Source organism: Cygnus olor, chromosome Z, assembly GCF_009769625.2.
Source record: "Cygnus olor isolate bCygOlo1 chromosome Z, bCygOlo1.pri.v2, whole genome shotgun sequence".
Taxonomy (NCBI): domain Eukaryota; kingdom Metazoa; phylum Chordata; class Aves; order Anseriformes; family Anatidae; genus Cygnus; species Cygnus olor.
In genome coordinates, this window is record NC_049198.1 from 27,856,576 (window position 1) to 27,869,024 (window position 12,449).

The window sequence follows — 12,449 nt, forward strand, 5'->3', positions numbered from 1 at the left end:
AAGCGCCAGGGGTGGCGGGGCGGGACGGGACGGGACGGGACGGCACCGAGGGCACGGGACGGGACGGGGCGCTCACCCCCGCCGCCATGCCCAATGACTCCCCGGCCTTCGACAAGCCCCCGCAGGCCCCCGGCCCCGCGGACAAGGCGGGCGGCTTCGCCAAGGCGGCGGCCCAAATGGCGGCCGCCCCGGCACCGGGGGTCGCGGCCGCCTCCGCCGCCTCCTCCGCGGCGGGGAAGAAGCTGCCGCGGCTGCCCAAGTGCGCCCGCTGCCGCAACCACGGCTACTCGTCGCCGCTGAAGGGGCACAAGCGGTTCTGCATGTGGCGGGACTGCCAGTGCAAGAAGTGCAGCCTGATCGCCGAGCGGCAGCGGGTCATGGCAGCGCAGGTGAGACGACGCCGCGGGGCGCGGCGCGGGGCGGGCGGCGGGGCGGCGCGGCGGAGCCCTGCCCGGCGGCGGAGAGCCGTGACCGGAGGACGAGAGCAGTGACCGGCGGAGAAAAGGCAGCCTTTCCCGGCAGAGGAGAGCCAGCCCTGCCCGTCCCGGACAGCCCTGCCCGGCCGCACGGAGCCCGCTCCCCTCCGACCCGGGGGTCCAGGGCGGCCCCCAGGCGGGCGGGGGGGCTCAGCTGGCCCTGCCGACCCCCCGACCGGGCGGGCATAAGGGGGCGAAGCTGGACTCCGTCACGTAACCCCTTTAAAAAATAAATACATTAAACTTTTTTTTTTTTTTTTTTTTTTCGCATGGAAACGGGTGCAGGAGTTAAGTGGCTGGCAGCGGACTTCTGCACGCGTCTGAATATGTATTTATTTTAAAGCTAAAACTCACCAAAACTTAAACACGCTTGCACCCTTTTAAAACGTTCAGAGGGGCAGGCTTTTAGTTAACACTACGTTACTTATATTGTCCGTCAAACAACTTGTTTTTAAGTAAATAATTATCCATCCAACTAGCAGCTAGTGGCAGTATTTTCCACTCCTAGTTTCAGATCCGGTATATCCATTTGACCTTATGTTAGGTGGCTCTTGATGAGTTCATTTCCAAGAAAACAATTTTTTCTTTCTATTTCTTCGAAATATTTCTACACAGCGATTTAAAAACTTTCTTAATACTTCATGGAGAGGCTCTGTATACGCAGGGCTGCCTACAGCTTCTAACCTTAAATCTAAATGGCAAATCATTGGTGTTTGGAGGTAAACCAAAGTACATCCAATTCTGCGCAGAGATGACTGTATTCATTAGTGATTCCCTCTGAAGTCACAGCTCTGTCTGATAACGTTTAACAAGGCTCTATTAGTCCCTGTGAGCCTTATGTTGAAAACTTCATTAATGAGGAGTCCAGGGAGTGATACGGCTAATGTGCCTGAGCTCTGTGAGTGGGATTGCACATCCTGGTTCACGAAAATAGAGCCCTTCAGACAGATTAATTGGAAGGTGCTAGGACTTACTGGTACAATTAAAGGCAGGGATGCCAGACCCATGGACCCGCTTTGCAGGTAATGCGTACTCAGAACTTCACAATCCCACATAAAATAAGTGTCCCAATGCCAGACTAAAACTCCTAGTAGCCCTCCATGAAATCCTTCCCTGTTTTTTAAAAATAAATTTATTTAATTATTCCATGCAGTTAGATTAAAATTCCTTTGAATCCATGGGGTGTTTTGGTTCGTTTAAGTAATTCCTCCCAGCTGATACTATAGCAGTCCAGAAATAGTGGATTATGCCAAAGTTACATGTGCTTTCTCTGCCAGGTGTGAACCATGGAATAATAAACGTGGGTCCCTTTTCGGACCCCGTCAGGGAAGAGAGAACAAAGCAGGGTTTTTTTTCCCCTGTGAAGCTGTCCCCTTCTGTACAGGTAGTTCTGCCGCCCAGTAGTTCCTTTCACACCATGAATTCCTCTTTCCAGCTGGCCCTTGCAGAGGGGGCTTTCTCTTCCCTGCCTAGTATTTGAAAGTGGTTTTGAAAGCCTCCCTCACTGAACCTTATCTGTGTAGGAGCTGCACATTGAAAGTCTGTCTTTCCCCCTTTTGATAAATTTCTGCAGTAAGCCCCTTTGCGCTGGTGGAATTTTGCAGGTCAAGGCTATTGGTTTGTGAAGTCAAACCAAAAAAAAGGGACTAAATCCCATAGAGTTTGCACATCTATACACTCTGTCTTGAACGTATGTATTTAACGAGCTGTCGTTAATTTCTCTGATGGTATTACACATCCGTATTAGGAACATGTGGCTGTTGAACATGGCCAGGAAACAGAGGCAAATCCCGGAGAATTACCCAGGAGAATTTCCTGCAGAAGAGGCCCATGATCACGGTCTGCAATCTAGTACAGATTTCCATGGTTCAGATGCAGATGCAAAGCAGTTGCTATGTGGCAAGCTGCATGGTGGATAGCTACAAAGCTGCGCTGCCTGGCCGTGTCTCAGGACTTGGCATAGGTGGATGGCTGTGCAAAACCAACCTGCCTGTTCAGGTGAGGCAGAAGGGGTGCGCTTTACCCTCTGAATCTTCAGTAAGCATTGCATGTGGCTTGTTTGTGCCCATGTCCAGAGTTTGCATTGTCTGTGGGCTTTGCTAATGCATACTAGGCTCTGGAGCAGCATCAATGTTGGGGAAGGAGTGGGGAGTTGCTGCTGCACCAGACGTGGCCAGCTACATGCAATGTGTGTGACACTTGCTGAAATGCTTGCAAGGTGGTTCCCTGCCTTCTGTGTGCCTCTGCCAGAAAGCTCTCTGTGTGTACTGTACCGTGTATTGAAATTCCCTTGATTTCCAACCAAGAGCAAGCAAGGCAGCCCAGCAGGCTTGGACAGAGCAACAGATTGCAAGTATCAGCACTCATAAAGAGTTATCTTATTAAGATGAAGAGACACAGCAAACCTGAAAGGTGATTTCTTATCCACAGGAGCTGTTTATCAGCAGAGAGGAGTGGGTCTATGCTTTTGTCAATATCCTTCACCCAAGAGCAACTGTATTGCACGAATGCAGTCAGCCTTAATGTGACCTCATTGGAAGAAGATGGCACCGGCATTCCATGGGTTTGTTCACATATGCTTGGATGGAAAAGTGGTTGCTTTTAAATAGGTTTATGATCTCTTCTATATCTTCCTATACTCACTGTCTGGATCATGCTGTCAACACTTTAGAAAGTACCAAGGAACAAAAACAGCCTTGAGTTTGAGTCTTGCCTGTTGCCATTACAAATTGTGCTCAAGTCAGAGAATATGCCCTACATCTGTCTTCTTGTTCCCAGGTTGCACTGAGAAGGCAGCAAGCTCAGGAAGAGGAACTGGGAATCAGCCACCCAGTACCCCTGCCCAGTGTCCCAGAGCAGTTCATTAAGAAGAATGGTGGTGGGAGCTCTTGTCTCTTGTTGGAAAGCAGCAACCCTACACACTCCATGAGTACAGCAACAACAGCAACTAGCACGCCATCAGGTAAAGTGCTGGGAGAGATCAGCTCGCTGCTTGGGGCAGGAGCTGGCATTATTTATACCTGCCTGCTGTTTCACCTTCTTCCCCTGTCTACAGTGGCAGTGTTGTGGAGTCCCCTCTCCAACAACTCTATTGTGCTGCTGGTATGGTTAGTAAAAGGGAGGAACCCAGCATCAATCTTTCATGTATTATTTTGGTATTTTTACTTGAAAATCAAAATAAATTTGAATAAGACTAGCACTGTGTTGAATTTCCAGGGGTGTATACCTTCAAGTAGTGATTTACAGGGAGCTTTTCCCCTTTCTCCCCAAATATTTTTCCTTCTGTGCTTCTGGCATGGTCCTGGCATCTACTTGTTGACTGGCTCTTTATCTTCTTCAAAACTGAAGCTAGGTGTGTAGGTAATGGCATTAGCTCTGACATCAGAGAGTTGCTTCCTGTATGTGTCTTGATGTGGTGGTACATCAGTTCTGTGTGGCTGGGTGCAGAGCTTATACCTGATAGATAGAGCAGTTAAATATATACGAAAATGAAGATGACATCTTTGACTTCTGTTGTGTAGACAGGAAAAGGAAGAAAAAAAAATGAAAGGAAAAGGAAATTTAATTAATTTTTTATCATCTGTACTGATGCCAGTAACACAGGTAAATACACATCTGGCTTAAAAAAATGCTTGTAAAGTGGACAGTGCCTTGCATTAACTAATAAAAGGACAGCATATAGGTGTGTCTGTCACGCAACTCTGTCTTGGAGGCCATTTAAAGCCTTGTCAGATGGATTTGTTGCATCTGTTGCAGACAGGCAGTTTCAGGCCAATAGAGAGGAATTTCTTTGGGAAGCTTTGTTGATAAAACAATAAATAGCTTTTTGTTTTTTTGTTTTCATTATTGCAATCATGTTACTGTCACCTTTGAATCAACACAGTCACTGCTTTCGTATTTGGGTTACTGCGTGCTTTATCTATAGTGATGGAAAAAACTGACTAAAGATTAAAGTAGTATATTCAGTAATGTATAGAGATGCCGTGTAACTCAGAATAAGAAAACCCTTGCTTGTACAGAAAGGCCAAAAACTGAAATTGTCTTACTGTCAACAGAATTTGCATAAGCTTTGATCTTAATGTTTTCTAAATGTCCGTAGTTATTTACTTTATAAGCTCTACTTTAATATTTTTTATTAAATTGAATTATGATACTTTAATGAAAACTATTAATTAAACAAGTTTTAGACAATCACATGCTTGTATAAACACTTGAAAACATGAAAATCGCTAACTTTAAAATCATTTGAGTTCACTTTTTTCTTTTAGTTGAAGTAATTGTAAATGTTTTGCAGCCATTGTTTTTTTAGTGTAGATTTTTGTTAGCAATTCAAATACATTGTTTCTCAACCATTTTACTGAATAACTGTGTGTAGGTGACAACGTTTAAAATACACAGCTTCATCTCCAGAGAGAAGATTTGATTCCAGGTTCATTTCTAGGCACCCAAGCAGAAACTGAAAATTGTGCTTAGCCTTTAAGCATCAGCAGTATGTAAAGTTCTGGCCCAACTAATTTTGGTAGTTTCACCTGAATTCTGTGTAACTATTCATGCATATGAATTTAATGCCACCAGTGAACATGCATGCAGGCTCTGAGGCTGCCTGATGACAGAAGCTGCTGTGTGTTCAACTAGACCTTTAGAGCAGCTTTATCAGGTGTCAGAATGCAGACTTTTGGATTTGAAAATTCAATTTTTATGGTGAGGATTTCCACTTGAATCTCAGTGTGAATTTTCTTCCTAACAGTCACAGAGATGTATAAAATATCTGTGTGTATATTCTGGCTCTTGTTTTCTGTAGCAGATAGAGGTCTTCTGAAAGTAGATAAGAAGCTGCAAGGCATGATGTGTCATGAAGCTTTTAAGTATCAGGCTGTTTCAGGACCAGGTACTTGAAGGATTCTTTCATTGCTGTTTTGTGGTTTTACAGATACCTTGCACTGCAAGTAAAATGAGAAGAAGGACAATGTGGGTTATTAGGATTTAGAGGACTGTGTGTGACACAAAGAAAATGGGAAGTGACTCAGTCACAGCAGGTCTCATACTCATACTTGGAGCAGTTGTCACAGTGTCTCAGTTTGGTAGGCTGAGGTGCAGACTTTGTGAGCATTTACAGAATAATTAATGCAGGCAGAGAGAGTCAAACTCTTAATTGCAGCAGAAGTCAGCAGCTCGCCGTGAGCCCTGGAGAAACCAAGGGCTCCTAGAGAGCCACGTTCCCTGTCCAACACATGTTAGACTGTGCAAGAGATCATTTTGACAGTGGTAATTCTCCTCCTTGGGTAAGTTTTTGGCTTCACAGAAGTCGTTTTTCTTTTGAAGTCCGTGACGCAGGGCATTGTTTGCTGCTCGAGGAGTAATGTGTGAAGGAGTCACACAAATCAGACACAGTGCCAGGGAGAGAGTCTTTCCACACTGTATCTATTTTATCAGCAAATCAGAAATATTACGGCACCTGCAGAGTACAGAGACTGTTTTTCAGATCCCTTTGTGACATGCTATTTTTGAAGAGGGAAAGAATGAATTATCACGGTCAAAGTGTAGGGGTTTATGCATTTACCTTCCCGGGCTTGGAAACCATATTTGCTTTGGTGGGAGCATATGTTCCCCGAGAAAAAGAAAAGCGATCTGGGGGCCTGTAGGGTAGTTGGAAGGGAGCGGACTGTGCTCACAGGGCATTAGCTGAACTTCTGCAAACAAATTTTGTAGTTTCTATGTATTTTCCCTTAAAAAAAAAGTACGTTGTTTGAAAGCAGTGACCATTTGATTATACATGGCAGTGAAAAGTCATGATGATAGGGCATCTAAAGCAATTGTCCTTCCTTCTGTAGGGCAGGTACATTTTGTTGGATTAACTAGTATGTACAACCTCAGGAAAAGGCTGTGGGGAGGTACTTAAAGTGTGCCTTTGAGATGTATCAGTGCAATGTTTTCCAGCCTGGACCCTTCTCAGTTCCATGTCAGTTTGGTATCTTTGCAATTTTAGTATTTAGAGATCACTGAAAAAAAATATAAGGCATGGTCATAAAAGAACTGTGAGTGAGAGCTGTTCACACCAAAGGAAGGAGACACACACCGTTTCAGCTTTCCTCTATTTTGTTTGGTCACAGATGCTTGGCCTTTTTCAGGCAGGGTGGGATGGCTGCAAGATAGGTCATGGAAAGTTCTGGAAAGTGCAAATTCGTTCTGGTTATACTCATGTTGGCCCATTTTATAAGCATCCAACATAGAATTACTGTGTGCTCCTACATACCAGCTCCTTCTGTGTTCTGCGAGGTCTGTTTGCTGTTGGATTTGCCAGAAGCATTAATAAAGGCATTGTTTATGTGCCTTCATAGTATCATTGGCTGGCAAGTTAAACATATCATTGTCAGCATTTGTGAGTAAGAAGCTTACAGGTGTTATTTCCCTTTGTTACACTTATTATGCATTATGGAAACAAAATAGTGTTCTTACCTTTCTCTAAGTAGGTTCTCCCTTCACTTTGAAACTCTTTGGATGACAGAGAGAGTTTTACCTGCTAATAAAAAAGGACTGTAGAGAGGCAGTAGTAACGCCAGGCCGAATGAATGAGGAATGAAGTGCCCCAGATGCCTTTGAAAACACTAGTTTGCCTTATTTTCTCTTCATTTGCTTTTTTGTTACCTTTCCAGTATATTTATGCCTAAATGGCTGTTCTGTTTTGGATTGACCTTTTCTGTGTTGTTGCACTTAAAACATTGCTGCCAAGGGCTTGTTGTGCTGCGTAAGTAATGAGGTAAAAAAATGAGCTATTACAGTTGGAAGATACGATGGTCTGATTTAAAAAAAAAAAAAAAGTGAGAAGTTTTCTTTTTGAAAGAAAATCCTTTTATGTCTTTACAGTATGGTGCTACATGCAGTCAGACTTTCAGTTTTGTCAAAAAGTCTCTTCTAGGCAACTGAAGGACAACATTAGGAAGGTGCCATGAACATTTCACCATGAAGAGTGCTTGAGCAGTGGAACAGGGTGCCCAGAGAGGCTGAAGAGTCTCCATCCTTGGAGAGACTCGAAACTCAGGTGGATGGTGCCTGAGCAGCACAATCTAGCTGTGAAGGTGGCTCTGCTTTGAGCAGAGTTTGAGTGAGCTGGCCTCCAGAGGACCTTTCCAATCTAAATAATTCTGTGAATCTACGAAATGCCTACTTTTTCATAATGACATTAAGTCTATGTATTGAAATTTGTCATGTCATCAATACTGATCGGCATTTGAAAGCCTGGGAATGAAATCCTGACTGTTTTGATCCGAAAACACTCAATGACTAAATCTATATCAGATTGCAACAGAAAGTTGTTAATTTAGTCAGGGCTAAGATGGTGGCTGCACATCCTCAGAGGTTTTGGTGGGTCTGCAGTGGTCAGCACTCCATCATCCTGCTCTTTCTCGTTGTCATTGCCTCCTTATTACTTTCAAATGATCATTTTCTCCTGCTGTGCCTGCTACCAGTACTTCAGCAGTTTCAGTTGCTGTCTGCTTTCTGGTCCTGCCAACTCTCTATCCTTCCTAAGGGCCAAGAAGCCCCGTCTTGGTGATTTTACCTACCTCGTCCCACAGGCAATGAATCTCTGTTCACATAAAAGAGCATAGTTGAACACGATGTGTCTCTACTAGACTGTTAACAACTGGTATATTTTACCCTTGTTCCTCATGGTTGGAACTTGATGATCTTGAAGGTCTTTTCCAGCCTAAGTGATTATGTGATTCTAATGTACAAATAAAATAAATAAAAAAAAAAGTTTTGCATCCTTTACTTGTGAATAACATCTTTCCATCCATAGCGGTCTGCTTTTCTCCAATATGTTACACTTAAGATGAGAGAAGAAGAATCATGTTTGCATGGGACTCCTGGAAGAATTTATGAACGTTCTTAGCTGTTTAGCATTTGTGTTATTTCTGCAGCACAAGTTGGACTTCTTGTTGGGAAGCAGCTGCTGGAGATCGTTTTCTGCCTGTAAGGTGGTTTTCCCAGTGGCATGAATCTCTGTCAAACTGGACCAAGTAAATATTCAGTCAGTGTTTCTCTTTGAACAGTATTTCCACGGTTTAGGGTAGAAATAGGTCTGCCTCTCTCCACTGCTTTGGTGTAGCTGTACTTGGGATAACACTGCAAAAGAGTTTTGAGCATCTCATTATAAAAGGACATAGATAAATCTGAAAGGATAGAGGGAAGGGTGACAGAAATGATGTATGGCTTGTAGAAAAGGAGACTAAGGGTGGATATAACAGTCTATAAATATTTGAGAGGTAATAATATGGAGGAGGGGGAGGGATTATTTACAGTGCTTGAGACAGCATAACAAGGAGCAACGGCTTGAAACTAAAAAAGACAAAATTAAATTAGACAGTAGACACTTTTTCTCCTAACTAGAAGTGCAATTAGCAACAGAGTGACCTGCATAAGGACAAGGGGGTAAGTGAAGCATAATCACAAGAGGTGTTTAAGAGTGTGTTAGCCTGCGTTCTCAAGTGATTAATATGGAGGTAAACTCTGATCAATGCGCAGGTTAAACTAGATGACGGAAATCTCCTGCAGCTTTGTCATCTCCTGTGTGATTCATTGCTTATGGCCATTGTTTGACTGTGTTAAATAAATCATAATGTTACAGGGTTCTGCATCCCTGATTAGATGTTTCCAGTTAATTCTCCAGCCCTGGAACCTGCAGCTTGCTAAGCTTGCAGTTTCCCTTTTCAAGCAATATTCTTTCATTGTCTTTACAGCTTCTTCTGTGTGTGCCTGTGTTTTTCTGAGCTATGCCATGCATGCTTATTAAACAAGGCACAGACTGGCGAAGTACTGAGTTTCTGCTGTATTTGTGAAAGAGGTGGAACTAGTGGTGATTTTCAGAGTTGAGTCTGCAGATGAGGATGTTTTATTTTTCCTTTCAGGCTTTTTTGATCATGTTTGAATTGCTGTGGAATTGTAAAGGTAAAGAGCAGCATAAAAAGATTCTGAGAACATCGGATTTTTTTTTTTTTTTTTTTTTGTGCAGGCAGGTATCACGGGCTTGCCCAGGGCTGTGTCCACCAGAGGCAGAGTCTGGGGAAAGCTTCCTGCAGTGTGGGGGGAGCAGGGCAGGCTCAGGACCAACTGTGAGCTACCTGCTTGCTTTGGGAGGGAAGGATTGCTTGGCACCAAAGCTCCTGTGACAGCAGAGGTGAAAACCTGCAGGCAGCTCAAAAGACACTTCTATCCCCCTTTCTCATTCCAGAAGAGTTGTTTTGTTTGTTTGTTTGATTGTTTGTTTGTTTTTTCCCCAAAGAATCGTGGGTAGATTTTTTTTTCTTTTTTTTCATTTTTCAAAATTTTTCATCCTAGGGCTTTCTGAGCATGCAACATTTTTCTGTCTGGCTATTCTCACGCACAGTTCAGGTTTCCAGGTGTACTTCTGTGCGCTAGAGCTCTGTAGACCCTCAGCTCGTGGCAGCAGCTTCTGCGTGCTGAATTGATTTCGGTAGCAACCGTGCAAATTGGCCGAGGACCTCGGGTGCTCAGGGTTTCTCATCCTGATGAAGGCCAGAGGTTGGTTGGAATCCCTTATTGTTCTTTGTGCCTTGGAGGTTCTCCCTCCATCATGCTGATATTTGCATATGTGCGTTCACATTTAGAGAGTTATCTGTGCCGGCTTGTGCTTTCCATTTGCCATAATGCACACCGAGATAAGGATTGAAGCAGGAGCAGTAGATGTACCAAGAATTTTCTATCCGTGGGCACACTATTATGCTATCTGCAGCTAACCTCTTGTTCCTTTCTGTGTCCTTGAAACAGTTATTATGACTTATCTGAATGTGTGGGGCTTTCTTTCTGTTTTGAGAAAAGATATAAGTGGGGAGTGAAGGCATGCTGCATGCTTCCTTAACTGAGCATTGGCGTGATTCCTTTCTTTTTCTTTTTTTTTTTTTTACATGCTTTCTTCTACCTTGAAGACTGCTTTCTTTTGCTTTATTTATAAACTTGCTTCCATGTTCACGTTTCTGGTTCATATTCCATTTTTAGTAGATGTGTCATTTAATGACTTGGGAACAAAAAGGCAGTTTTGAAGATTGCTTTTGTAGAAATACTTTTTCTTGTAGTTATATTTTTTTTTTCCCTGAACTTTGGTAAACTTTCGCCTACGTTTTAGTACCTGCTGGTTTTAGACAGAGTTATGAATAATTCAGTGGGTTAAGTGCAAATGTTATTATTGCAGTTCTTTGCTCTGTTTTCTTGAAGAGCTTGTAAAAAGTTATTTAGGCACAGAGCTTCTTTTCCTTTGCAATGACATTGTATGCCTAATTATTTTGATTTATTTATTTTTTTAATATCCTTTCTCTAGTTTCTCTTCATACCACTTGTATTGCTTACAGCTTAGGCCGCCATTTGCTGACAGGAATGCCTATAGTTATGGCTGATGTACCGTGCTATACTGTACTGCACTGGTACTAATGTTTCATAACCTCCACTGATATAAGCCATTGTAGTTCAGTTGCTGTGTGTTTTGGTTTGTCGGCTGTGCAAGAACAAAAGTCTTTAGTGGTCAATTTGCATTTGCATGGAAGCAGGTTTTGTGAGCATAAATGGTATTGCATCCATGGAGTGATCATCTGCAAGAGTGATGTGTGCATATGTGATTTTTGCTCACTGTGCTAGGCCTGATGGGTGTCTGTCATGATTCTTTGCCACTCCTGGAGATTAGCTTTTCTACCACACCTCAGAATACAGAGTGAAAAAAAAAATCTTTTTTTTTTCTAGTTGGTCTTTTTTAGAAACCTTTTGGGTTTCTGTCATCATATGGCTTATAATCAAGCACAGACTCTAGCTAACTCCAACCATCATCCTACTCCCTTTATTATTTTTAGTGTAAGCCATAATGATTTTATCCCAGTCATATTTCCTCCAAGGTCTCCTATCTCAGATGCTTGTAAAGCCTTCCCTCCCTTCTAACGTTCTCTTTGATCTCCTGTTAATGACTTAAATCCCTTTACATTTAATCCACACTGAGTTTCTTTCTCCTCCTCTCAATTTGCTTCTTTGTACCTGCAGGTGTCTGGGCTGTTTTTTTAATGACTGTCTAGAATTCTGATTTCTTCCCTAATTTTCTCTCTCTTTTAATTCCCTTCTGTTTTCTAAAGGCGTGTTTAAGTTTTGCTCCTGTTATGGACTAAAGTAATGTCTTGCCTGTCTGATATGCAGTGAGTTAAATATTTGTATCTCAAGAGGAGCAATAGCACACATATATGCACACACAGAAGTCGTACCACCAGTGGTTATTCTGAATATTAAAAATGGTGCTTGTTTTTCATGCTGATGATTTCCTGAAACACTAATTTTATTGGTCCTGACTTCGTTAGCTGTCATTCATGCTAATATTTCTAGATTTATAAATTGTCCTGCTGTCTCAGTTTAACAAGAACAAACATATGCTGTTTGTAGATGTTTCAGTAGCATTAAAAAGGGTCCTTGCATCTTCACAGATTCAAAACAAGATTAAAAGATTTTGAATGTTTATTCTTTATTAAAATCTTTCTTTTTTTCAAACAAAGATTTGAGTACAGCCACCATAGCTGTCTTAAAAAGATCAAAAATGCAAATGAGGAAAGAGCAAGCATTGTCCCCCAGCTCTCCTGAAAAGATAGCTGCTCTGCTCTAGTCAGTGGCAGAAGATTTTGGAAGTGTAATTTGCTGCTACAGACGTCTTACTGAGGGCCTGAAGCCTGCATTAAGTGTGGAAATAAAAATTATTTTCTGTAGGTTTTATTTCTTCAGTCATATTAGGAGGATTTTTAAGTTGCGTGCTAAATGCTTGCAGCAGATCATTTTTATTAAGTGTACACTAAACGTGAACAAAATGTACCTTCCCCAGTTCTGCTGAAATCGGTGGTATTTCAGCTCCTTTTAGCTGAAGCTAGATTGGGTTTTTGTGTATAACCAGGAAATTTGCTATGCCAAGCTGCAGTCTTATAGCTGGGATTCCCT

General features: G+C 42.6%; 1 protein-coding gene across 3 annotated transcripts in view; it reads left to right on the forward strand.

Moving 5' to 3' along the window:
* Position 1: 1 nt before the first annotated feature.
* Positions 2 to 12,449, forward strand: part of DMRT1 (doublesex and mab-3 related transcription factor 1) — a 61,636-nt gene continuing 49,188 nt past the window's right edge. For 2 of the 3 annotated variants that reach the window (XM_040539929.1, XM_040539928.1), the window contains exons 1-2: positions 2 to 389; positions 3,255 to 3,438. In XM_040539929.1, the coding sequence (XP_040395863.1) occupies positions 87 to 389; positions 3,255 to 3,438 (487 nt within the window). In that variant the 5' untranslated portion in view covers positions 2 to 86. The remainder of the gene's footprint in view (positions 390 to 3,254; positions 3,439 to 12,449) is intronic. The other variant, XM_040539927.1, reaches the window with a different exon arrangement.